This window comes from Tinamus guttatus, unplaced genomic scaffold (genome assembly GCF_059628265.1).
Source record: "Tinamus guttatus ecotype Peru unplaced genomic scaffold, ASM5962826v1 Tinamus_guttatus_pri_ptg000649l, whole genome shotgun sequence".
In the NCBI taxonomy this organism is placed as follows: Eukaryota; Metazoa; Chordata; class Aves; order Tinamiformes; family Tinamidae; genus Tinamus; species Tinamus guttatus.
In genome coordinates, this window is record NW_028289183.1 from 3,735,527 (window position 1) to 3,761,639 (window position 26,113).

General features: G+C 52.9%; 2 protein-coding genes across 2 annotated transcripts; both read left to right on the forward strand.

Annotated features, from left to right (window-relative positions):
* The first annotated feature begins 2,386 nt into the window (after nt 1–2,386).
* On the forward strand, nt 2,387–16,188 carry CCDC40 (coiled-coil domain 40 molecular ruler complex subunit). The gene is made up of 19 exons (XM_088535927.1): nt 2,387–2,399; nt 3,137–3,265; nt 3,642–3,804; nt 4,178–4,374; nt 4,873–4,956; nt 5,036–5,255; nt 5,910–6,067; nt 6,676–6,798; nt 7,512–7,633; nt 8,355–8,598; nt 8,704–8,886; nt 10,189–10,434; nt 11,197–11,410; nt 11,928–12,097; nt 12,463–12,554; nt 13,245–13,365; nt 14,067–14,255; nt 14,746–14,904; nt 15,840–16,188. The coding sequence occupies exons 1-19, from the start codon at nt 2,388–2,390 to the stop codon at nt 16,083–16,085; spliced, it is 3,072 nt and encodes a 1,023-aa protein (XP_088392053.1). The 5' UTR covers nt 2,387; the 3' UTR covers nt 16,086–16,188.
* Nucleotides 16,189–16,356: 168 nt separating this feature from the next.
* On the forward strand, nt 16,357–24,707 carry GAA (alpha glucosidase). The gene is given in 20 exon segments (XM_088535868.1): nt 16,357–16,746; nt 16,810–16,955; nt 17,430–17,595; nt 18,027–18,075; nt 18,078–18,122; nt 18,199–18,318; nt 18,674–18,792; nt 18,963–19,094; nt 19,876–19,986; nt 20,219–20,332; nt 20,463–20,547; nt 20,755–20,872; nt 21,642–21,775; nt 22,170–22,321; nt 22,438–22,586; nt 22,802–22,943; nt 23,196–23,294; nt 23,527–23,691; nt 24,274–24,426; nt 24,639–24,707. Coding segments are annotated over 20 exon segments (2,649 nt in total). The 3' UTR covers nt 24,699–24,707.
* Nucleotides 24,708–26,113: the final 1,406 nt, after the last annotated feature.

Here is a 26,113-nt window from a genome sequence, read left to right on the forward strand (position 1 = left end):
GCCCCACGCAGCCCCTGCACGAGCAGACCCGGCTCCCCACGGCCCCGAACGCGCAGTCCCTGTGCGAGCAGAGAGGAGACACGAGCGGGGTGAGAGCTGTTTGCCAGGAGAAGCCTCCTCGGAGCAAGGCGGGTGGTTGGCCCTGGCACGGCTGGTGGAGACACGTCCGGCTCGTTGTCCTGCCGCGGGGAGCACAGAGCAGCCCTGCCAGGTGCCAGCAAGCGCAGAAAGGACAACGCGACAGGCCAGGATCAAAGGCTGCTCCCTGGAACGCGAGGGGAATTTATTGGGAAGGAGCTTTCGGATCCGGCCCAACACCTGGTGCTTCTGCATTGCCAGGCGCACAGGTGGAAGGCGTGCGAACCTGGAAAACCCGGAGGTGCAGAGCAGGATGTTTGCCCGTATGGAAGTTTATTCTGCTGTGGCCAACCTGAGCAGCAGAGCTCAGGAAGCCAGGGAAGAGGCAGAGACAGCTCAAAATCCAACCCTTTCATTTTCCAGTTCAGTTTAACGTTAGCCCAGGTGGGCAGTGGCTGCGGGTCACTATCAAGTGGCTGCTCTGCATCCTCTGCAGAACAAATATTTAAACTATCTAAAGAGCAGACCAGGGAACAGAATGGGGATCGGGAGGTCTGGTCTAATCCCACCACGCCACGAGTCTGAAACGTGTCGTGATTCTGCCTCTCCATCCAAAAAGACAGGAGCCAACAAGACACCAGCCAGCAAACAACAGAAATCCAGTCTCCAGGGGTTGCTCCATCCCGAGGCTTTTCCTACACACGAGGAAATCTCTGCCGGACAGTCCGTGGGGCCCGAGCCACGAGGGGAAGCAGATACTAGAGTTGCCAGTCTTGGGAAGGCACGAAGAAAATCTGTCCTACACCTCAGCCAGCAACCCATTCACACCATATAAAACATATATTTTTGTATTCATTTTCTATTTATCCCGATTTCAGCCCTGCTCTCCAGCAGCTGACAAGCCCTTGCCAAGCAGCAGCGTTTGCTGAGCGCACGCACGTGTTCATGTCCCACACCGAAGCCCTTCGCTGCAGCTCCCGAGCGCGTTCGCGCGGCCCCGGCTGCTCTCCAGCCCACGACAGCCCTTCTGGCCCGCGCAAGGTCTGGGAATGCAGCCGGAGACGCCGCGGCCTCCCGCCTGGGAAGGACAGGGCCGGGTTCCCGTTTCTCACGCGTGGAGCGCGCGTTGCGGCACGCGCAAGGACTGGAGCTGGGGCCGCCGGGGCCCTCGCCTGAGCCCTACGAAGGGAAAAAGCTTCAAAAACTGCCGGCTCTTGGCAGGAGCTGCTTAGGGTGACCCAGCCAAAGCAAGGAAAAAGTTTAGCATGGGGAGGCGTCCCGAAGCCGTCCCGTTGAGCGGGAGAACCACGCGGTCTCCAGCAAAGGCTCCTATTGCAGGAAAGGGGAAGCGAGTAAAGCCCTCGGGTGGCTCCGGACTCGGTGGGAAGGAAACGCCGCCGGCACCGGCCTCACGGGAACGTCGGCAGATCCCGCGCAGCGACACCCCGGGCCGGCTCGCCGGGTCCTGCCAAGCGCGCTGGGAACGTGGGGCGGAAAGGGGGGATTTTCGGCAAACCGAGGCGGGAGAAACGCGGCTTCGCCAAAGCCCTGGGGTTTCACACGGACACCAGCGGGATGAGCCCGGATCTCCCGTTTTCATCCGTTCAGGCCGCAGCGGCGCCAGAGCCGGGCGGGAGCGGCGGAGCCGCAACCGCCGTCCCGAGGGCCGCGCCCGGCCACCAGCACCGGGCCCGGGGGGAGCCGCTGCCGGGGCCTCCCCGGAGGAAGCTCGGGAGCCTCCGCGCCGGTGGAGGGAGCGAGACAAAGAGCGGGACGGGGCGCAGGGCCGGGGGTCCGGGAGGCTCCGCGCCCCTCGGGAGCGGGCAGGGCCCGGCCGGGCTGCAGCGGGGCGGGCCCTCGCCGGGGTCCCGGGCCGCGGAGCCGCCCCCATCCCGGTCCCGGTCCTCCCGCTCGGGCCCCGTCAGCGCCCCCCTCCCCACTCCGTTGCCAGGCACCCACCGGGAACCGCCGCCGCCGCCGCCCCGCTCGGCCCCGTGCGGCGGGGCGGGGCCTCCGCTAGCCCCGCCCACCACGCGCCCAAAGGGGAGGTGGCTCCATGCGGGGGGTGCCCCGCTTGTCGCCTCTCGTTTCTGGGGCGAGGAGGGGCTGGCGCGGCTGGCGGAGAGGGGACCTTCCCGCTTCTCGCCGTCCCCGCGGAGCCCACGGGCCGCCCCGGCTCCGTAACCTGCTGGCGCCGCCCCGTCGGCCGCGTGGTGCGGCCCGACCCCCCCCTGCGGCGGGCGGAGGTGGTACGGCCCGCAGCCCCCTACGTGACCGCTTGTTGATGGCGTTGCCTCGGCAACGGGAAGATGGCGGAGCGGGTGAGCGCGGGCCCTGCGCCAGGGCTGGGTCCGGTCCGGTCCGGTCCCGTCCCGTCCCGTCCGGTCCGGTCCGGTCCGGTCCCGTCCCGTCCCGTCCCGTCCCGTCCCGTCCCGTCCCGTCCCGTCCCCCCGTCCTTGTGGCCCGCCTCGCTTGCAGGAGAGGCCAACGCCGTCCCGAGGCCCCCGCAAGGGATCCGGGCGCCCAGCGCCCCTTAACGTGCCCGAGCACCTATAGGGGCTCCCCGGGGGATTTAAGCCGCAGAACCACGTCGGGGAGCGGGGCCTGAGTTGCGGGTTAGAAGGGGACCCCATGTGCGCCCCGAGCTGTGCCCGGGCCCTGCACTACAAACACCCCTTCCTGCCCAGGCACGGCCTGGCCGCTCGCGGTTGGGTTTGGTGGCTGCTGATATGGGGTAAAAGAGCATTTCTGTGAAGAAACTGGGAGGAAATGCTGTGGTGGCGGGTAGCGTGAGCTGCAGGGCCTTCTGTAAAAACAATCCCTAAGGACTTTTTTAATGTTAGCAATGTGCCACGTGTGGGGTTGTTGTCAGGACCATTACTAGTGTAAATGCCACCTGGAGCACCTTTCTGCAAATGGGATGATAATATATTTTCTGTGTGTGGGGAAAAAAAGATTGTTGTGATACTGTAGTAAAACCATTAAACAGAGTACCTGAGTACCTGACCCATTATAACGCTGTCTCTTTGCTCTGTTTTATGCCTTTGCTGTGTGCTAGGCTGTACAGCCAGAGGATGAGGATGACGGCAAAGAAGAGACTGTTCCTCTGCAGGATGAAAGAGAGACATTTCTCCAGGCTGAAAGAGTCTCCTTTGGAGCTGCAGAGCCATCCATGGGTTCTGCAGAAGTGAGCTGATATAATAATATAAACATTATCTTACTCCCCAGATCTATGACCACTATCTAGAACTTTTAAGTTCTCCTGCGGCAGAAACACTTTTATTGTTGTAAACACAAAAATGTGTTTGCAAAACACGACATTTACAACACGGCAACAAAACACAAGTTACTCTCTTAAGCTATATCTATCTGTCTGAAGTTTCTCTCATGAGGAATTTCACAGCTTGCTGGTTATCTGCAGGGTCGCTGTAGAACAAGGCCAACTCTTGCTGACTCTTTGTCTATATTGTGCATGTCTCATGGTGATAAAGAGGAGCAGAGCTTTAAGGAGCGAAAGAAGTCAAAGGGAGGACCTGTTTCATATGGTGGGTTTTATGTTTCAGGACAAATCTCCTGAGGCCTTCCCAGATGATGTCCAGGCTGATAGCTGTCCTGAGCCCGATGAAACAGAGGAGCCCGTGCCAGGCAGAGGCCCTGTCCACGTGTGGTCGGCCCTCACACAGGCGTCAGCCTTGTCAGTGCAGGTGGAGGGTCATGAAGAATCAGGTATCAATCAGTCCTGTATTAGAGGTACAATATTGATACCACCTATCAGACGCAGTGTCTAGTTTTCTCGTAGATTGTTGTGGATCCAACTGGAGGCCTAATACTATAAAATCTAAGCCTCACCACCAACCCCTGCAAGTACTCAGAGCCAGACTTCAAATTCCTTGTAACTTTCCTCCTTACTGTTGTGGTAACTCTACTTGTATGATTTATATTCTGAATGCTAATAACATTGTGAGACACTCTAGGCTTGCCCAGGAAAAGAGGCCTTGTTATGTATTTCCTTCCATCAAGACATCTGTTTATCTTGGCACATCCTCTAATACCTAGAATTTCCTTTCTGTGACATCTCCCTTTGGGTTTTGGAGTGCAGGTGACACCATAGAACCCATTTCTCTGTATTCAGAGGTTGCCTTTGAGGAATTCAATCAGTATGCTAGGGAGCATGGTAGCCAACGGTTGCAACAGGAACAGCAACAGCCACAGCATGGAGCTGGGGAAACTGAAATGAGTGGAAGAAGAGAGGAAACAGCAGAAGCAGCACAGCTGATCGTCTTGGATCCAGAACATGTGAGATGTCCCCATACCTTGTCTTTTTTTTTTTTTTTTTTTTTTTTGCCAACTCAGCACTTTTATTGCTAGCCATGTAAAACCTGAGGGATTAGTTATAAGCAATGACTTACCCATGGGTTAAAAATAACTTTTACAAAATTACTAACTCCTGAAGAATACATCTGCTCTGTCAGTATTGATCTCAGATTTGCATGTTGAGAAGCGAGCAGGATAGCAGGCAAATCTGATAAACTTTGGTGCTCCTGAAAGAGAAGTATTTGCAGCAACAATAGGTGACTTGGAAACATTCTTGGTATCTGTTTTCTGCTGTAAACAAATACACACTATGTAACTTCTCTCACTTGCTAGATTGTTTATAGCTAGAGTAGGAATCCAGATCTTCATGGCGGAAAATACAATGTTTTATCTGATAGCAGGAATAGCATTAAGGTTACTTCATAATTTATTTATGTAAGTATGTTACAATTATCAACATCTTCACGTACTTCTTTACAGCCTCTGATGAGAAGATTTCAGGCTGCCCTGAAGAATTACCTTACCAAGCAGATGGAAAAAGTGAATCTGGATCTTCAGGAGCTGGTATAGCACTCTGACTTCCCCAGCATCCCGTCCCTGCCCAAGCTGATGTGAGTTAACTGCCTTCCTCCTGTGATTGCAGAGGACGGCCACAAAGAAAGGCAAAGTACAGAGAGAAGAGCTTGGGGTGGTTCTTTATGGAGTGCAGCAGCAGCTGGCCCAGCTGCAGATGGAGCTGGAGAAGAGCCGTGAGCGCCATGCTCAGACAGCCGCCGCGCGCCAGCAGCTCGAGGAGGAGGTGCAGAGTCTCAGGCTTGCTCACAAGAAAGCCCGTCAGAACACGGATGATGAACGCAAGTCAGGTAACTGAAGCAGTCCTGGTCATATTGCCTCATTCCAGCCCCAGGGAGATGAATGGATCTGAATGGAAGTCAGGCACTGGATTGAGGAATGCAGTAAAACCCACCAGGGGTGACGCACTGATTGGGTTTCCTGGATGTGCCTGGCTGCCATGTGACTTCTGCTGGCTTTAAGGCCACATTGCTGCTCTGTCCCACTAGGAAGATCTTTTGCATTAAGACTGTTCCTGGCAGGTAGTGTTTCCCGTGGCTTGGCAGTCAGCAGAGTTCACTTCCCGTCACTTGGTTATGTTTGCCTGTGGTCTCTGTAAGGGTATATTGAGGTTATAAAAGATTGTAGGTTGTTAACCAAAGAGGACCCAGTACTATCTGTGTGGCAGCCTGTTCCAGTCCCAGAAATGAACTTAGCTCATCCTTTCTGCAGTGCAGGCATTTAGACAGGCAACAGGAAGACAGCTCCAATGGCGAGGATAGTTAAACATCAGAATAAATTGCTTAGGGAGTTTTTACAGGTTATTTTAAAAAAATCATTATCTAGTGATCTCTTCCCTTTCACCTCTGTTTAAAGTGTGTCCTACAAACAAACAAACAAACAAACAGAACTTTCCTATAAACATCTTTTCTTCCTATAAACATCTTTTCTTCCTGCCTCTCTAGTTTCTGCAATGCAGACCCAGGTGGAAAACCTGGCGATGCGTCTCTTCCACATGCAGAATATGGATGAGGATATGCGCCATAATATTCTGCTGATGAAACAGTCAACAAAGAAGGCTGAAGCAGAGAAGCTCCAGGCTGAGGTGGAAAAGAAAAAACAGGTATCAAATTAAAATGTATTTGACCAAGAAAAGCTTATTTCCCAAATAAATACTTCCCAACTTTATTATTTCCTAAATAACTGAAGCTCACAATGAGTTTCACAATGATGAATAAATTGAAAAATGAGCTACAATCCGTCAGTGTGTCCTGGAGCTCCCTCTGCTGGCTTCATGGCTTGTGTTTGCAACGGAATAAATATTCTTTGGATATTATTAGGACAGAATCATATGCAAACAATTGCAACAGAGTGGATTTAGATATTTTTCAAACAAAGCATTTTAAACCATTAAATATTACTATTCCCAGCTGCCAGAGAGGTGGCTGTGCTGATAAAAATGAAGTTCCTTGAGAAATGAAATACTAATTTGCTTACATAATAGAATAATAAAAAATCACTGAAGAAGGTCATATTCCCTTGAAAAACATCATTGCTGTGATCAGGATGATTGTTCACCTTGGAATCGAAAAAGTTTAGCAGGAACCAAATCCAGCTGTTGATTTAATTTTGCTTCTAGTTTATACCCTTCTCTCGAGCATAGTTTTTTTTTTAGGCCTAAGCTTGCAGTAAGCCTGTGCTCATGCTGGACTGTTCACTCTGACGTTGTAGGACCTCCTAGTGGAGCGACTAACCAGAAAAGCCTACGAGCTGCAGGAACAGGTAGCTCTGTTCGAAGCTCAGATTGTGGCCCAAGCAGAGGACACAAAAACAACTCGACAAGCAGTAAATGAGGTAAGAGTTGACTTTATTTTTCACTTCCAGTTAATATTGCACTCTGGAGGAAATGATCTTTCTGGTTTACGCTCACATAGTATCCACAGTGAAGACTTGTGTCCTATAGTTCATTCCTGTTTGCAGGAATTGGAACATTATAGCCAGTATCACACACAAATTATATGTTGCTTGACAAAAACCTAGCACAGCATAAATGATATTGTCATAACTCTGTCATTGTGCTGTCCCAGGTAGAGCAAGCTAGTCATGATTTAAATGTGCACAGTCTTCTGTGTTTCAATATTATATCAGTAACATGTATTTTTGGATAATTTTTTTTTTTTGCTACCAAGACCAGAGACAGGAGTTGGTTGGTTTGTTTTTCTTTATTTCTTTCTCTCCTCCCTACTCTTATTTTGACCAGAAAAACCATCTGAAAATACCATGTTTTTTAAATTTTCATTTGTAACCATAGTTTGGCAAAAAAATGCAATGGCATAAATTATGCTTTCAAACACACTGAAGTTGTTAGTGGGTCTAATAGGATGATTTATGATAAAGTACGTAGAAGAATAAAGATTATTTAAAAAAATACTAAAGAGCAGAAAAGCTTGAGAATGGAAAGCTAGTTTAGTTGAAGCTAGTTCTGCCCAGAGTGGGGGCAGTTGGCACTGTTTTTGGTTTCTTACCCAGTATCGATTCAGTTCATCTACAAATTCTGTCTTCCCCAGGCCAATACGGAGGTGCAGGCTATCAACATGGAGAAGAAGCGGTTGATAAACCACTGGAATACTAGTTTGGCTGGAATGAAGCAAAGAGATGAAGCCTATACTGCCATGCAGGAGTTGCTGAGGTACAGTATGTGAGAGCAGGCCAAGGAAAGACCTCATGTACTTCGGATGGGAGAGGTTCCAAAGCATGGCTACGATCAAATTTATTCCTGTATGCGCAGGATATGTCTGACCTGTCACTGTGAAACACACAGAAGATTAAAGGGAAAGGACCATGGTTCTTCATTACCTTTTTCTTCATCCGCAACATAACCCTCCCTAAAAAATCTGATTTTTTGGAAAGCTGCTTAGGGTTATTCTGTGCATATTTTATTAAAAAAAAAAATCCTTCTACATCTGCAACATCTGTCAGTCCAAAAAGCAAGCCACCAAAAAGGATTTATCTATCACATTCAATTAGGATTTTGTGATGCCTTCTGAAATCTTCAGGAAATTTTATTAATGTTGATAGAGGGAATGTTTATTTGGTCTGGAGTCTTAAAACTTGACTGATTCTATAAGAACAAACAGTATGTTTTTATACAGTGGCATCCCAGTCAAAATGGGAAAGGAGAAAACAAAAGAAGAAATAGCTTTTCCTACATACATTTCCTTTTACATTTTAGCCTCTCCATCCATCTTCTGATAACTTCGTGCTGTCACAGTAGACTGGTCTATAATTTATAAAGATCTTCCTCCCCATTCATTTGTTTCTATAATAGCATATTTGACAAAAGGAATTTGTACGTGTTCACTGCACAAATCAATCCCTGTGATGATTTTCCATCCTCTTTACTTCCTCAGCAAGTACAGGCATGAACTCAAGTCCCTCGAAATAGATATCCATGGCTGCAGAAAGTCGATCAGGAAGGAAGAGGAGAAGAATGAGATGCTTGTCACCATCCTGAGCCGTTCTCAGAATGATGCCAATATGACGAAGAAAATGATTGCCCAGTGCCTTGCACGGCAGGAGGCCTTGAAGGTTGAGTCTGACACCTACTCCCGCATTCTCCACGAGACAGAGCAGGCCCTCAGCAGAGCACACATGGTAAGAAAAACCGTTTGCAAGAAGAATTTTGCAAATAGCACATAGCTCTTTAATCCCTATCTCCAAACAGTGTTAGTAATCCTGTCTGTGTTCTCTGCCTCTTAGGATCAAGCTGCCCGTGTGAATGAGCTGCTGTCCATCAGTAAGGATATAGAGAAAGGAACTGATACCAAAGAGCAAATAGAGAATGAGATCATGGCAAAGCTGCAGGATCAGATGAGGTCCAGCAAAGCAGCAAAGTACTTTGCCCAGCTGGCTGAAACACTTCGCAAGAGAAAAATGGATCTGGTAATGTGCCTTTTCCATTTGGGAGGGCTGAGAAAGGGAACGGGCTACAATCCCAGCCCAGAGCAGTGTTTCTCAGCTTTTTTTTTTTTTTTCATTTTTTTTTTTCATTTTTTCTTCATTGGCCGGGTTCTGTTTTTCAGCCCTGTAATTGAAAGTCCTCCTAGGTTTGTTACTCCTGTTAATTCCTCCAGTGGTATCACCATGGGAGGTGTATGCAAGAGTTTGACCAGAAAGCTGTGAATATGTTGTTCTTTCTTTACTTAAACAGTGGTGCAGAATGACGAATCCTGGGAGTGTTTACTGGAAGCTTTACAAGCTCTTACTGGAGAAAGACAGTTGATGTGCAATAGCTCTAGACTCCACCTATAACTTATATCTCTACCTGCATCACAGAATGTGATGCAGGCATTCTCTCAGTTTCTAAATAATGATTTCAATCCAAGGAACCTTCAAAACAAACATACAGCTCTTTTTGGCATGATAAATTGATCTCTTCAGGAGTGTATTAACTGGTATAGAGGGAAAAAAATAGAACATTCAGCATGGTATTTATCATATTGAGTTGTGTGGGCTGGTTTTAACCCATCGTGCTCACACCTCTGTATTTAACCTCAGTCTGCACAGGGTTGTGTAACATAGGTGTGTATCTTCAGTGCCTGGGAGACTGCCAGGACTTGCTTTCCCAGTGGGAAGGGCCCCCTTTCCGATAGGCACAGGGATAAGTAGGTCAGCTTCTGCATTTGCTTGTGTTAGCATCTGTCTGGCACAGCAGAATATGGTGCAGACAGTATTGACTTGGGAAAGATCAATTTCTCACCACCCAGGGTGGTGCAGACTGTGTGCAAGTAGCAGGGTTTTACTGGGTGTCTACCTGCAGACGTGCTGCACCCCAGCAATAAGCACAGCAGATCTCTGAGCCTGGGGACACAGCACAGTTAGATGAGGGAGGCTTTTGCCAGTATGGCATAGAACTTCATATGGACACATCCTGCCATCGTTAGCCAGTAACTAGAGACATCTAAGGAAGGTGATTCCAGAAGTGAGGGGCACAGTCTCCTGCTGGATTTGGGCATAGTTCAGTGCTTCTCAACAGCCTTAGAGGAGAGGTAAGTGTTGTTATTTACTGTCAATGGCTGGAGAAATAAAGGTACAGGGATGGTATGTAGCCTGCTTACAGTTTGTAGCACAGACCTGTGGGTAGAATCTAAATCCCCTGATCCTGCCTTTTGATAACTTGACACTACAAATCAATAGGCTCCTGTTAGTGACAATCATTTGTTTTCTATCTGGTGATATTACTAGGAGCTGCATTTCTCCAAAGTAGAGAATGATACAGCCCAGATAATTCTGAATGCAACTAATACTAACTGCCAGCTGACAGCTCTCCAAAAAACACTTTCTGAGCTGGACAAGGAAATTAAAAATATCCACGACCTGATCAGCCGTAGTGAAAGCGAGATCGCAAAGCGCAGTCTCCTGATTGAGAACAAGCAAGGGGTCATCAACCTGAACAACAAGAGGTTGGACATGATTCTTTCCCAGCTTGGGGTATGTACTGTGGACTGTGGTGATCATAGATGCCATTGGCAGAGGTAACTGTGAAAGTTTCAAGCTGATAAAAGCTTTTCCAGGCATCAGCACTGTGATTTAACAACTGCACTAAATAGTGTAAATGCTAACAACTGGTATTCAGTTCCTAAAGAACATAAAGAGAAGCTAATAATGTGGAATCATTGTGAAATGAGGGTGTACCTAGCAGAGTTTTCTGCAAGGAATTGTCTATTCATGATGAAAATGTTGGATTACATCAACATTCTGGAAGTAAAATGATAGATACTGTGGAGATTTACAGGAGGATCAAAGCAGTGAGGAATGACTTAAGTCTCTGGATAGCTGGCCCCATTCAGATGGTACCTAGCTCTATGGGTAGAAAGAGCTTTATGGGTACCAGCTTGCAAATGAATACTACAGCATACACTTCACAAATTTTCACATGTTCAGGGATGTCTGTTGTAAATGCTTAGGTGGCCATGTCACCATAGAATCTGAGAACTTTACAGGTTTACATTCCATTTATGCCTGTAAAGGTAGTTCTATTTCCATTCAGCTCATGACAAACTGAGGCAGAGAGTAGCTAAATGTAGCTCCAGCCTCACCCCCCCACCAAAAAAAAAAACCCAAAAGAAACAACAACAACAAAACCCTCTTGTCAAAGTATTTAGTGGTCGTATTATTGGTTGGACTGGCCTTCAGGAAATAAGAGCTCCAGCACCTTCTCTCTGATTAATTCCAAATCTTAACCTTTTACAGGGGCAAGAGTTGGGACCACTGGAAATTGAGATAAATGGACTGACCAAGCAGATAGAAGAATGTAATTCTGAGGTGCTGACACTACAGAAGTACTGGCTTAAGCTGCAGAATGAGCTGGTCAGATTAACCCACGGCCGGGAGGAACAGCTAACCTCCTTGGATTTGTTGAGGAAGCAGATCACAGTCATGCAGCAAAAGAAAGTGCGCACTGAAAGTAAGTCATCCCCAACGTGTTTTGTGTAATGTCCATCAGTGCATGGAGAGAAAAAAGGCAGCAAGGCTTATGGAGAGGCAGCATTAAGACCCTTCACCCACGAATGTCTTCAGGATTCCTATATATGTGCAAGCAGGAATGCATATGGCCCCAGAAATGTGACCTGGGGCTAAGAGCTGGGCTCTTGCTGCCGTTTTTCGTGTCATAATTCTCTGTCATGATCTGATCTTGTCTTTAACTTCCACGGTCAAGCCCTAAGTGGTGGTCTCATGTGTTACCCTTAAAGTCTGCAAGTAGTTGGTAGGTGGCAGTGCTTTCCTCAGCCAAAACCAACTGTCTTTTGTAGCATATTTCCAGAATCTTTATTTTCTGGCTGTGGAAGGATGTTCTGGCAGGCTGAACAGGACACAGCTGGCTGTGCATGCCGTGTTGCCTGGTCTGATTGCAGCCTGCCGCTTTGGCTGTGCTCAGCCCAGCATTCAAGGGAATTTTAAATCTTTCTTCTGTTCACCTGTAGATGAAATTCAGCAGGAAACAAAAGAACAGAAAGACATTGAACGTCACATGAGGAACATGTCAAATGATTTGATAAAATTAAATATGTTGATCAACAAGAACAGCAACAGCTTTGAGGAGTTGCACTATGGCAACATTATCACAGAGAATGAGTTTGTGCGGTCTCTCAAGGTATGGAGGCTTGGCTTCTCATCTCCAGGGCACAGCCTCCCATCCTGCAGTCTGACAGGGCTGGCAAGAGTGCAGTAGGTGGCCCAGAAAACAGCTTTGTGCTACAAATAATATGACCAGAGGGAGATATTTCTATGGTAGTTATATGTAGTTATGCAGCCTGTATAGTGATGCACAAAAGGAACACCCAAGTTTGTTTCTTGCTTAAGGATGGTGACTGAATTGCAGAGAAGCAGGTTAGGTATACTGTTGGTGTGGGTATAAAGGCTGGCAGCCAAAAAGGGCATGAAGAGCAGAAGCAAACAGCGATCCTGTTAATTTTTCCCAGTCTGACAATGCTGTTGGTTTTTGCTTCCCAAATCTAGGCAGCAGAGAAAGAATCAATTGAGATGCAGGAGAAACACAGTCAATTGACTGAGGAGAAGGAAAGACTCCTAAACAGCTTGGTGGAAGCAGAGTAGGTATCAGAGAGATTCTTGCTTTGTGCCACAGTCTTTGAACTGTTCTATATGGTCCATATTACCTTCCTTCTGCAATCAGAGCAGCAAAGGTGCTCCTGCCCTTCGTGAAGAAGTTGAATATAGCTTAACAAATCTTTGAAACACAGAAACTGTGGCTCCTTGAGCAGCATTCTAATTTTTTAGGGCACAGTAACTGTATCATGTTTTCCCTGTGCCTTCCTATCCCCTGTTAAGCATCTAGAGTTTTGTGATTTCTTGTTTGATTCCTTTTCAGAGCAGCTGGGACCTCTATCTGTTTTTGGAACCAGCAAGAGCTGAGGGGATGTTTGGTTTAAGGATTCCAGCCTATTTATCTGTGCTGGGTGTTGCCAAAATCTGTAGAGGAAGCTGCGCATGGCACCTCCTTTGCCATTAACTCAGAGCAAATGTGCTACCCTGGGCAATTAATTGGGGGCTGTCAAACCCTTGTCACTCTAGGGTTGCTCGTTTTTATTTTCGTCGTGCACTTTCTAAATTGCAGAGCTTCCTGTCTGACTTTGCTGGGGTTATTGCTGCTTTATGATATGTCTCATATACAAACCTTAAGATTCTGCCAAACCATTCAACTTTGTGCTCAGAATCCTGAACAAGCAGTGCATCACCCCTGTTGTTTACCAAGGTGCTCGTTTTCCTTTCTGTCATCGAAGGCATCAAATCATGTTGTGGGAGAAAAAGATCCAGCTGGCCAAAGAGATGCGGTCAGCAGTGGATTCCGAGACAGGACAAGGCGAAATCCGAGCCATGAGAACAGAGATTCATAGGATGCAGGTAAGTTATTAGGAAAGAGGACTGAAGAGGAAGGGTTGCATGCAATTTGTTCAGCCTCAAAGGAATTGCAGAATTAGAAAGTAAGGAAAAACAAAACAAAGAAAACAAACAAACAGTCTTTAGAAATAGCATATTTAAAGCTGTAGCAGTATCAGGGAAATCTGATCACCCTGCAGCTAAATTGAATTAAATATGTTCAGCATGAATGCACTTTATGCAATCCTTACGCTAACTGCATAATAGACTGCAGCAAAATTTAGACATATCTTAGAGAATTTTCTTTGAAATATGTCTATTACCTGATTCCATGAGTCCAATTTATAAGCAGAGAAATATTGATTATTGAGCACCCCATCATGTTAATGACTAATTAGAAGTTACCTATTTTCTGGCAAAGAAACTCTTTCATTCTCAAGATACCTCTGCTTTCCTGCTTCTGCTATTGCAGCTGAGCTCCTGTGTAGCTTTTTGAAGATTACCATAGACAAATTGCATAGAGTTGGTAACTGAGCTCTCTGCCATCCAGATCCGCACTGTGAAAAACTAGGTTTGGATTTGAAACAAAGTTGTCTTACCAAGGCCCATGTGTCACATAAATCTGGTTTATGTTGATAGGATGTGCTGTGTGGAAGAATTTAATTAGGTGCCTTTTGCAACCATTTGGTATTTTCAGCCTTCTTTAATATCTTGACAAATGGCAGGTCCGTTATGGCCAGCTGATGAAGCAGCAGGAGAAAATGATTCGTGATATGGAGGCATCTGTCTCTCGTAGAGAGACTATAGCAATTCGTGGAGAAGGTCAAAACAAAATGGATAAGAAGCACATCACCAAGAGCGACTTCCACCGCAAGAAACAGGAGCTGCAGAAGAAGATCAGTGAAACACAGAAGGTGAGCAAGGCAAGCGTGGCTGCAGGGGTGAGCTTCAGCCTGCGTCTGCCTCGTTCTTAGGAAAATGGGTTAATTGCAGCGAGAGTTGCACTTAGGGTATGCAAGGAAGAGGTGGTGCTGTATTCACTTAAGCCAGAATTTCCCCCTGGTGGCATCAAAAGTGCCGAGGACACGGCTACACAGAGCTAATTCTTACTGTGAGACCTAGGTATGGCCCCAGGATCCACTGGTATCCTGGATGTAGCTTTGAAAATCCTGCAAGATCAGCTCTCTCTGTAAAGCCAAGCGCAGCAAGGTTGCTTGACACCGACACGCTGGTGGTTGGTGCACAGAACCTGCACCGCTGCATAGTCTTGCAGAGTGAGCTCAGTCTTTAGAAAGCCATTTTTAAAAATAAATAAATAAAAGAAAATAGAAAGGTCCCGGAAGGTAGTTGGACTAAAGAACTAAAGAAGCAGAATCTGACACCTCCTTCTCTTCCGATTACCAGAATGCTCAAGACTGCCATAAAACAGTTCTGGAGCTGGAGAGCACCCAAGTGTCCCTTAATGCCACCTGCATGAAAAAGCAGCAGGAAGTTTGCACACTGCAGGCCGAGTCTGATAGCCTTGATTTAGACATAGAGTGTCTTCAGGAGAGGAAACGATGGGTGAGTACAGCACAGAAGCAAACAGTACCTGCTACTTTCTTCTCTTGCTGGATCCTCTGTTCTCCTTGTCTCATTACCACACAGAGCTGCGGGTACTTGGCATGTAATTTTAGCAACGCGTTAGGCTTTTTTTTTCCAAGAACTGATGGCAATTTGAGTGTTCAGCCCAAACAGAACTGCTGCATAGCTTAATAATAAAGAATATTAGTAGATACTTAGATTAAATTTGGTCTATAAATAGTTCACAGGAGAACTTCAGGCAAATTAACATTGGTTGCCTTTGCAGAGTTCATGCTTTTGTGCATGAATGATGAACTGACAGCAAATTTATCTGAATGTTCACTTTTTTCCCCACTCACATTTCTCACATTTTTCTTGAGACTCCATGCTTAACACTCAAGGCCTTTGCCCTCTGAAGGTCCCAAAAGCCTGAGCACTTGAAACATTTTAAAGGCTCATACTGACCTTGAATTGCTGTCTCACTAAATGTGGACGTGGCAGCATTTGGCTGGGAACATCCGCCTGAAGGACATCTTTTGTACCTCTGAAAATGTCAAGTAACAATTATCTCTCTTGAAGGCCAGCTGGCCACTGTGAGGACACTGCAAGATGGAGAGCCAGTTTGAGGTTTGGAATGACGTCCTGTGAAATTTTAAATTGGTAAAACTCTGTCCTGGCAAGGTTTGCCTTGTATGCATGGTACTACTCTGATTTATAGATTTCTGTGTGTGACTGTATATCTACAGCACTCAAGTTGGGGATGCCGTTTGCCTGTTACAATGAGATTTCATAAAATTATCCCTGTAAAGGACCCATTCCATTTCAAAATATGATGATTACAGTACCTTCATGATGCGAATCACATTCAGTTTTCCTATAGTGCCTTTCTCCGTGCAGGCTCTTGCCAAAGCAATTTCTGTTTTTGCTCCTTTTAGAATCTTTTGGAAATTGTGGCTTATCAAACACGCCAGAAGCACCTGCAGGCCGTAAAGGAAGGGAAATACACGCCCCTGTGCCGCACTGAGGAGGCCTGGAGAAACGAGCAGCAGAAGTTGCAGGACCGGCTTGTCGCCATTAACGTCATCGTCCAGCAGATCCAGAAAGAGCATCCTGAGCACCAAAGGACTCTGCAGTGGCTCAGGCAGCACTTGGAGTCCAGGCTGGGGTCACAGGAAGCCTAGTAGACAGCAGGAGCCACATTTGAATAAAATGTCTGTTAGAATTCCTCAGCTCAGTGTCACTCAACCTCTCTTGCTCTTCCAGATGTTGCAGGATTTGTAAGTAATAGATGTATTTAAATTAATAGCCTGCACCTCTTCCTTAAAGCCCTCCAAGGGGAGGGATTTCTCCCTCTCTGGCTTCTCCAGTTGCGCTAACCCCGGGTGGCGCAAGCCCTGCTCGCGCTCGGCAGCATCACGTGCTGCCGCCGCGGCTGCCGGAGCCTCGCGGGCCATGGCGCCACCGCGGGCCCGGGCGCCACCGCGGGCCCTGGCTCTGCTGCTGGCGCTGGCGGCCGCGGCCACCGCCGCCCGCGGCCCCGAGGCCGCCCGCTGCGCGGTGCCCCCGGACGAGCGCTTCGACTGCGGCGCCGAGCGGCTGCTGGCGCGGGCCGGCTGCGAGGCGCGCGGCTGCTGCTACGCGCCCGCCGGCCCGCGCGGCGCCGGCCCGCCCTGGTGCTTCTTCCCCCGCGGCTACCGCAGCTATCGCGCCGAGAACCTCACGGCCACGGCCGCGGGCTACACGGCCCGGCTGCGCCGCTGCGCCGCCAGCTTCCTGCCCGGGGACGTGGGCGCCCTGCGGCTCGACGTGGCGCTCGAGACCCGCAGCCGCCTGCGCCTCACGGTGGGTGTCCTGCACCCCCGCGCCCGGTGCCCCAGCCCAGCCTGACCCCACTCTGCCCGGCAGCTCCGTGATCCGGCCCGCCGGCGCTACGAGGTGCCGCTGGAGACGCCGCGCGCGGGTGCCCGTGCCACCGCCACGCTCTACGGGCTGCAGTTCAGCGAGGATCCCTTCGGGATCGTCGTCTACCGGGAGGCCACAGGGACGGTGCTGTAAGTGCCCTGCGTGGCTGGCGCTCCCCCGGCCCCTTGCCGAAAGCTCCCCTACCTGGAGCTTCCCTGATGCTCCCCCATGTGCTGTCCAGCTCCTTGGGTCTGCTCTGGGCTGGTATTGCCCCACAAGAAAGGGCAGCACTAGCCCCCCACCTCTTCCTCCCTCCTGTGCCCTGAGGAAGCTGCTCCCAAGGGATTTTGCCTGGAATGGGGACCTGGCACACGTCACAGCAGGAGCAGCACCTGGCTGCTGCGAGTTTCTGGCTTTGCTCTTGCCAAAGCCACATCTCAGCGCTGCAGCGTCTCGTGGGGGAGGCAGGCAGGTCTCCCAGAGCTCGGCTCAAGGTTTTTTCCATGCTGTGACTGAGGCACCTGGTTTGGGCGGTTTCTGCTGCTTCCCAGAGCTGTGGCCCTGCTGCGCTGCCCTCTCCGCTGTGCTTGGCTCTTTCCTGGGAGCCTCCGTTCCTTCGGCAGGTTGAACACCACCGTGGCACCCCTGCTCTTCGCAGACCAGTTCCTGCAGATCTCCACTTCCTTGCCGTCTCCTTTCATTACTGGGCTGGGAGAACATCTGACATCCCTCATCCTCAACACGTCATGGACCAAAATCACCCTGTGGAATCGGGACATGGCACCTGTGGTAAGCAGCAAGGCCAAGAAAAGGAGAAACAACCGGACTTGGAGGAGGGGTTTCTGTTTCTTCCTTTTGGTTGAAGGCTGAGAAAATACACATACACGTTTATATACGTTGGGGACCTGTCCTTGTGTGGAGCCAGCCAGCCCCGGTGGCTGCCAGGCCTGTCCCGGGCAGGTCTGTGGGAGAACCCAGCCCAAGGCCTGGGGCTTGGCACCCTTGGTTCGCGCTGCGCTGCTCGGAGCTGCTCCTTCATGCTGCGAGGGCACCTGGGCCAGCACTGCAAGCTCTTTGTGGGAAGAGCTGTGCTCATTCCGGCAGCACCTGCCAGAGACGCCTTGGTTTGCACCCAGGTGTCTCCGGCAGCGCGCGGGGCCGGCGCGTGCGTGGGGCCGTGCCGCTGCCGCGAGCGTCGCTGGCACTGCGCTATGCTCCAGCCCCAGGTCAACCTCTACGGCTCCCACCCCTTCTACCTGGTGCTGGAGGACGTGGCCTGGCCCATGGCGTCTTCCTGCTGAACAGCAATGCCATGGGTGAGTCCTGCACGAGCTGCGGGCTGGGCCATGCGGACGGCCCGAGCTCTCCTCTCACCCCGCTGCTTCCCCGCAGACGTGGTGCTGCAGCCCAGTCCAGCCCTGACCTGGCGAACCACGGGCGGGATTCTGGATTTCTACGTCTTCCTGGGCCCGGACCCCAAGAGCGTCGTGCGGCAGTACCTGGATGTTGTTGGTAGGTGCCTGGCCCTCCTGGAAGCGGGCAGCGGCGTTCCCGGCTCGGCTTTTCCCTGGAGGCAGGTGCTGTTGGAGCGAGCTGACAGTGCCTGGTCCTCTGCATGGCCCTTGAAGGTGAAGGGCTCTGCGGGTCGCTTTCCTGCTTGGCCTGTCAGATGTACTGCCTGTGTCATAACCACAGCACCCAGGGTGGGCTAGGAAGAAAGCCAGTGTTGTCCCTGTCCCCGATTCCCCCTCCGTCCCCTTCCTCCTGCTGCAGGGAGGGAGGTGTCTGCCCTGCAGTGCAGAGAGGCTGTGGGGTGACTCGTGATCTCTCCACTGACTTTGCTAACCCTCTCCCTCCTGATTTCCAGGGTACCCCTTCATGCCCCCATACTGGGGCCTGGGATTCCACCTCTGCCGCTGGGGCTACTCCTCCACCGCTATTACCCGAGAGGTTGTGGTCAACATGACAGCAGCCCGCTTCCCCCTGGTAGGTCCGGGAAGGCATCGGGAGTCATGATGAGCCATTGTGGAGCCAGAGAAGCCTCTCCCCTGCATCAGCAGAGGCCAAGCAAGCGCATCGGTGCCGGGTGTGCGGGTCGAGCTGCATGCAGGCCCAGCCCTGCGCCTCCCTGGACATGGTGCTCCTGGTCTCCGCAGGACGTGCAGTGGAATGACTTGGATTACATGGATGCCAAGAGAGACTTCACCTTCAACAAGAAAACTTTCAAGGACTACCCGACCATGGTGCGGGACTTCCATCAGAGCGGCCTGAGATACATCATGATTGTGGTGAGTGACCCCCTGGCTTCGCCTACTTCTTCTGCACAGAGTGCTCTGGCCTGTTGCATAAAGAGCTGTGGCAAGCCAGGATTTGGCTATGGCCTCTGGATCTGGCTACCCACCAGTCTGCCACCTCCTTAAGGGAGTAAATGTTGTCCGAGAACAACAGCAGAGCTCCCTGAGTGGATCAAACATAGTTCCAGGTGTCCCTGGTGTCCCAGCCGTTTTCCTTCCTGCTGACTGGGCCTGGAGGTCAGTGTCACTGCTTGTTCACTGCCGTCCTTGAGGTGTCTCGTGAGGTTTGGCAATAGCTGCCTTTGGCCTCATCGGACCCCAGGTTTAAAGGCAGGATTAGCAGCCGCAGACAAGGGACAGGAGGCTGTGGGAAGCAGTTCAGATGCATGAACTGCTTCATGCCCTGGGAGTCTAGAAAACCACTGTCAGGGCATTTGCCTGTCAACTGTGTGTCACCTGGAGCCTCAGCTTCCCCCTTAGGCTCTAACAGGAATAAAAATGTAAAATCCCATTTTTTTAGCAGCTGCTGTGCTAGTGTGTGCTGTTTCCTCAGGCTCTTTGTGCTTTGCTCACCAAAGCAAGCAAAAAGCAAGCACTTTGTGCTTCTGTTTTGCAGAATTTCTTGCAGAAATTATTGGCTGGATGCAACCCTGCACATCACTGCTGGGAGACTGGGTTGGAGTTCAGCTGAGAGCCTTGTACTTCTCTCATGTGTTTGAAGTAGAAGAAGTTGTTCCCTGTTAGCTGTTGAAGTCACTATTTTGTGCCCTGTTAGGATCCAGGGATCAGCAGCTCTGGGCCTCCTGGCACCTACAAGCCCTACGATGATGGACTGAAGCGAGGCGTATTCATCCGGAACGCCACGGGACAGCCCCTGATCGGGAAGGTACATGCTGGGATTTAACAGAGCTTGAGGGAAAGTGCCTTTGTTCTCCTGGTTCTTCAGCAACCATGAGATAGAGCTGGGAGAGCTGCTGAGCATTGCAGCTCTGAGCGCTGGGGAAGAGCACCCGCGAGACAGTGCGGGGGGAAGGAGGGGATTTAGACCCGGGCGCGTGGGGTGCAGTGGGGATGGGGCTGCCATTGCTCTGCCCCCTCTTCTTTCCTTCCTGCTCCAGGTGTGGCCTGGCCCAACAGCCTTCCCAGACTTTACCAACCCAGAGACACGTGAGTGGTGGTATGACATGCTGAAGGAGTTCCATGACCAAGTGCCTTTTGATGGCATGTGGATTGTAAGTGGCTTTCCCCTCTCCTGTGGCCCAGCGGGTGCCAGGCAGAGCTGCTGGGTGCACCTCCCTGTCTCATTCCCCACACATCTTCTGTGTCCCAGTCCAGAGACAAAAAAATCTCTTCTCCTCCCAGGACATGAATGAGCCATCAAACTTCGTGGAGGGCTCGCAGCAGGGCTGCCCAAGCAACAACCTGGAGAACCCACCCTATGTACCAGGTGAGGAAAGCAGCTCCTGACCCTTGTCGGGGGAGAGCAGTGCCAGGAGGAGCAGGGAGATGAGGCAGGAACCCGCGGGCTGCGCCAGCCCTGGCCTCCGAGGAGGGCAGCGGTGGCACCGACCCTGTCCCAGTGGAGACTGGGCCTTGCAGGCCCAGTGCTGGCCGCTGCCCTGAGCTGGCTGTCACCATCTTCTCTTCCTTGCAGGTGTGTTTGGAGGACGCCTTCAAGCTGGAACCATTTGTGCCTCTAGCCAGCAGTATCTGTCATCTCACTACAACCTCCACAGTCTGTACGGGCTGACAGAGGCCATCGCTTCCCATGAGTAAGTCCAAGATTCTTGTTGCAGCCTCCTTCATGGCAAGTGCCCCCTCCTGCAGGAGCCTGGCTCTTCTGGTCCCAGGATCCTCAAGGAGCTGGCACCCATCTGTTCATCTTGAGTCCTGGGGAGAGGAGGGGATGCTGGAAAGGTCTGATTGGGCCTCAGACATCTCCCTGCATCACCACATGGGCTGTTTGGGCACAAGGAAAAAGGCTCAAAGAGCAGGCAAAGGTTTCATTTTTGTAACATGCTGGCCTTTTCCTTTCTGCCAAGTCCCCAGCCTTGAGAGGTGGCCGTAAGTGTTCCTGTTGCCCTGGGGCACGTGCAGTCTGGATATTCAGTGCAGGGAGGATCGTGATGCCTTGGTCCTTCATGCTGCATGTCCTCAGACATTTGCTCCCTCTTGCCTGATGCTCCTTCAGGCCTGGAGGGCCACTCGTGTGTGGGGTAAGGGAGCAGCTGTGGGCCCTCCTGGCCAGCCAGGGCTGCTTGCAGCATCCACAGGTTGCTCTCTGCCTCGCTGGGGCTATGCTGACCCCAGGGATGGTTGGAAGGGCGTGAGAGGAGCTCAGCTTCCCGGGTGAATGGCCAGCAGCGGCGACTCCCCTTTCCATGGTGGGGGTTCATGCAGGTGGCTCTGCCAGGCTTTGTGCCCCCGCCGCGCGGTGGCTGTCAGCCTCGGGACGCGCCAGCTCTGGGCGTCGTGCCCTGGTGCCGACCGGTGCGCGGGGCATCCGTGCAGCCCCGGCACTGACCCGCCTCGTCCCCGCAGCGCCCTGGTGCGGATCCGGGGCACGCGCCCCTTCGTGATCTCCCGGTCCACGTTTGCTGGTCACGGGCGCTATGCTGGTCACTGGACAGGGGATGTCTGGAGCGACTGGGAACAGCTGTACTACTCCATACCAGGTAGATGCTCCTGGGGCCGCATCGCTCTGCTGCCACCTCCCCAAGGGGCACTGCACATCTCGGAAGCCGGGAGACTTCCCACGGCTTCCTCACCTCCTCACAGCCTCTCTGGGAGACAACTCTGAGTCCAGCAGCCCTTGCAGCCTGCAGTACCACGGATGGGGGCTGTTCCCACCTGCTTCCCATGGGCCTGATGCCTGCAGGGGCTTCTGCTGGGGGAGATGCCCCTTCTGGTCTAACCTGTGCCAGCGCTGCCAGTCCCCACTAGGCCACTAGGGTTGGTGCTGTGGTACTACCTGCTCCAGCTTCCTGGGGAGGGACCATCCTGTGCTCTGAAGTGCTCTGGAGCGTGTTTCTGTGCATGGCCCCCATCCCACCTGCGTGCCCTCTGCAGAGGTGCTGCTCTTCAATCTCTTCGGGGTGCCCCTGGTCGGGGCGGACATCTGTGGCTTTGCGAGTGACACGACGGAGGAGCTGTGCGTGCGCTGGACCCAGCTGGGCGCCTTCTACCCCTTCATGAGGAATCACAACGATCACGGCAACCGGGTGAGCACGGGCACCAGCCGCAGGGGCTCCTGGTGTGCAGCTCCAGTCCATGTCACGTCCCCGAAAGCCACGTTTCACCCTGCTGCCCCGCGCTCACCTCGGCCTGTCCCCTGCAGCCGCAGGAGCCGTACGCGTTCAGCCCGGGCGCCCAGGACGCCATGCGCAAGGCCCTCTCCCTCCGCTACTCCCTGCTCCCGCACCTCTACACGCTCTTCCACAAGGCTCATTCCGCCGGGGAGACGGTGGCGCGTCCCCTCTTCCTCGAGTGAGTGCCCAACAGGGCCTGCGGGCAGGGTGGTGGTGCCGGAGCAAGGGGGATGTCTCTGGGCTGCGGGATGGGGCAGGGAGGGTGTCCGCACGCGCATCCTCTGCGGGCCCTGCGGAGCTGCAGGCTGCGAGGGCTCGGTGGGAAGGAAGCGCGGAGCGTCTCGCAGGGAACCGCCCTGGCGTCACCATCCTGCTTTGCGCATCCTTGCCCAGGTTCCCAAAAGACCCCAACACCTGGACTGTGGACCGCCAGCTTATGTGGGGTGCGGAGCTCCTCGTCACACCGGTGCTCGAGGCAGGACAGACCAAAGTCAGCGGCTACTTCCCTGCAGGAACGTGGTACAGCTTGGCTGGGGTAGGTGCTCCTTGCCCATGAGCTCGGTGCTGAGCAGAAGCTCTGGGCCAGCAGTGCCTTCTGCTCCTCCATCACGCCTCTGCTGTGGCCGAGTTCTCCCGAAGCTTCAGTTATTTATTCAGTTATTATTATTTTGCCTCTTGTGGGGTTTCTTTCCTGGGAGTTTGAAAGCTGTGATCTGCTCTGGCTCGGGGCTTTCCTTGACGTGCTGGCCCTCAAGGTGTGTTCTTTGCTCTTGCTCTTGCTCTGTAGGACTCAACCATCCACAGCAAAGGCCAGTGGATCCTCTTGTCAGCTCCCCTGGACACCATTAATGTGCATGTTCGGGCAGGACACATCCTGCCTCTGCAGGTGAGTTCCCTCTATCAGCTTGAAGCCCTGGTGATATTTTGCAATCAAAGCCATCTATGTGCAAGAGGGCAGGACATGAAGTAGTTACCTGCAAACTAGACATTGCAAAGCAAACTGCAGGCCTTCACTTCTCCACCAGGGTTGGGGTAAAAGAGATGTCCCTGCAGGCATCGTCAGCTCTCTCATTGCTGCGTGGGTTGTCTGAGCCCCTCCACCTGTGTCCCACCCCCAGGAGCCTGCGTTCAGAACTGCCGAGTCCCGCAAGAAGGGGATGACGCTAATCGTGGCGCTGACGACGGATGGTTTTGCCAGGGGGGACCTGTTCTGGGATGACGGCGAGAGCTTGCAGACCTTTGAGAACGGGGACTACACCCAGCTGCTCTTCCTGGCGACACACGTGAGTGCGGGCAGGAGGCTCCTGACAGGGCATCTCCCTCCGTTACTGGATGCAAATCCCCCGGAGCGGCAGCAACGAGCTGAGGCCGCTTCTCCTCGCACCCTCAGGGCTTCGGGCCACTGCTCAGCCCCGCGGCCCCGCGATGGCCCTGTGAGGTTTGGTGGCAGCCACTCGGCTGTGCCAGCCCTGCACCGTGTGCGCCCTGCAGACGGGCAGGGCGCTGCGGTGGAGCAGCCCATGGCACTTCCCAGCCGTGCTGGGCACCCACGAGCTGGAGCGGGACCCGCTGTGCCCGGCCCTGGTGGGGAGCCGGCCCGGCCCCGTGGCAGCTCCCTCCTAGAATCATAGAATTATGGAATCGTTCTGGTTGGAGAGACCTTTGAGATCAGCTCTGGAGCCAGGCTGTGGGCCCAGGAATGTGGCCATGTCCTCTGGGGACACCGGGGCACCTCTCCCCACCCCCTGATGCCGCTTCTTCCGGGCCCCGCGGGGCAGCTTGGCAGGGTCTCCAGGTGCAGGGAGGTGGCAGGGCCACCCGTGTAGCCTGGGGCTCTGTCACTCCCGTGTCCCTTTGTACCGCAGGGCGCCGTGCTCAGTGAGCTCCTGCGGACGCGCGGCCAGGCGGACGGGCTGCTGCTGACAGCCGTGACCGTGCTGGGTGTCACCAGTGCCCCCCGGCGAGTCCTGGCCAATGGGACCCCCGTGGAGGACTTCTCCTACCGCAGCGACACCCAGGCAAGTGCCTCTGGCCTCCTAGCTTGTTCCAAGGCTGTGGAGAAGGGGAGGCTTCTCTGGGCAGGAGCAAGGCCAGGGCTCATCCATGGCGCTTGTGTGACCAGCCCGGAGGTGGCACGAGCGGGAAGGGGCTGCGCGGGGCCTCACGAGCCCAGCCCTGTCCCCGTCCCCGCTCCTCTCGCTGACTCTGGTTCTCCCCTTCGTCTCCCCAGGTGCTGACCGTCCCCGTGTCGCTGCCCATGTGGGAGCCGTTTGCCATCACCTGGTCCTGAGGCCGCCCGCCCCGCAGCGCGTCTCTGTGTGGGCAGCAGGAGCGCGGTCAGGCCCGCACGCTGAATCTGGCCTTTTCTTTTTTAAAGCGGGGCTGGATGCCCTCTTGCCCACAAAGCCTGGCTCTTGTCCTCGAGTCTGGCTGTTTCTTGCTAAAATGCCTCCTCTCTCTACCTGGTGTGTATCAGGGCTTGCAAACCCCAGGGGCTGGGGACCCTGATTACTTCCAAATGGGAAGAAAACAAGTGCCTCCTGAGACAAGAAACCTCTTAATGTGCCTAAGTCGTTAACCTGGCGAGGGAATACAGGGCATCTTCCGGCTGTGCCTTCAGATACGGGCAAGGGGCTGAGCCCCTTTTGCGCTCTGGTCTTGCACGTTTAGTGTCCGAGCCGAGCTCGGAGCAGGTGGGCTTGGGAGAGGGGGCTTGGGAGCCTCGTGCTGGTGACGGCTCCTGCTCCATTACTGGGATAGGCCGGGCTCCCTGCAGCGTTTCCCTTGCTGCTGTAGCGGGGATGGAGAAGGGAGCATCTATCTGTGCGTGGCTGTTTGTGGCGATGGAAATACTGTGAATAAAGACTCAGTCTGTCTGTCCCGGGGGCTTCGTTTGCTCTGAGCGCCATTGGGGTTCCTGCAGGCTGCAGAGGGACCTGTTTTTCTCACCAGTCTGGACCACAACTTGGGGCTGCAGTTTTAGGAGCTGTGGTACCAGCCTGGGTCCCCCCGGCAGCGGTACCAATGCCTGTTGCAGCCTCATGTCCCTTCCCGCAGCATCGCTGCCCTCCTCGGACTCCTCCGCTGGCCTTTGCCACCCACGTGTGGAGCTGGCAGGGGACAGTGACTGTGGAACCTCCTCTTCCTGCGGGGCCGAACCTGTGCCTTGACAAACCTGCTCTTCCACTGCCTGGCAGTGGCGGAGGGCGAGTGCCAGGAGGGCGAGCGCTGGCCTGGGCTGCACGAGGGGAGCAGCAGCTGGTGAGGAGCCGCCGCGGGATACACGTTGGCCCCTGCTGCACCGCGGCTGGGCACGTGGTTTGGGCTGGAGGCGGTTTGGGCTGGAGGCGTCTGGAGGGTTTTGGTCGGCTGCTCCGTGTCGTGCCAAGGGCAACTCCGGGGTGCCAGGAGCGTGCGGGGCACCCGCAGCTCCACGGCACTCAGGGAGCGTCTTCCTTTGGGCAGCGTGGGGTGCCCGGTGTGGAGCGCGGGCAGGGCCGGGCTGGCACCGCGCCGGGGTGCTCAGCTCCTGCCGGAGCCTCGGCTGAGCCCTGGAGTTCAAAGGTTTTTATAACCCACTTCCTTGTAGGCTCCGCTTCTCGCGGACTCGCTCCGCGTGGGAGATGTAGGAGCCTCTGGCGGGACCTCGCCGGGAGCTGCGGGGACCCTGCGGCGCTGACCCTGCTCCTGGGCCGGCGGGCAGCG

Excerpts from the sequence above, each read along its gene's own strand:
- CCDC40 (XM_088535927.1), top strand. Across the intron at positions 7,634-8,354 it reads GCCATGCAGGAGTTGCTGAG|CAAGTACAGGCATGAACTCA; the intron begins GTACAGTATGTG and ends TTACTTCCTCAG. Across the intron at positions 11,411-11,927 it reads AAAGAAAGTGCGCACTGAAA|ATGAAATTCAGCAGGAAACA; the intron begins GTAAGTCATCCC and ends GTTCACCTGTAG.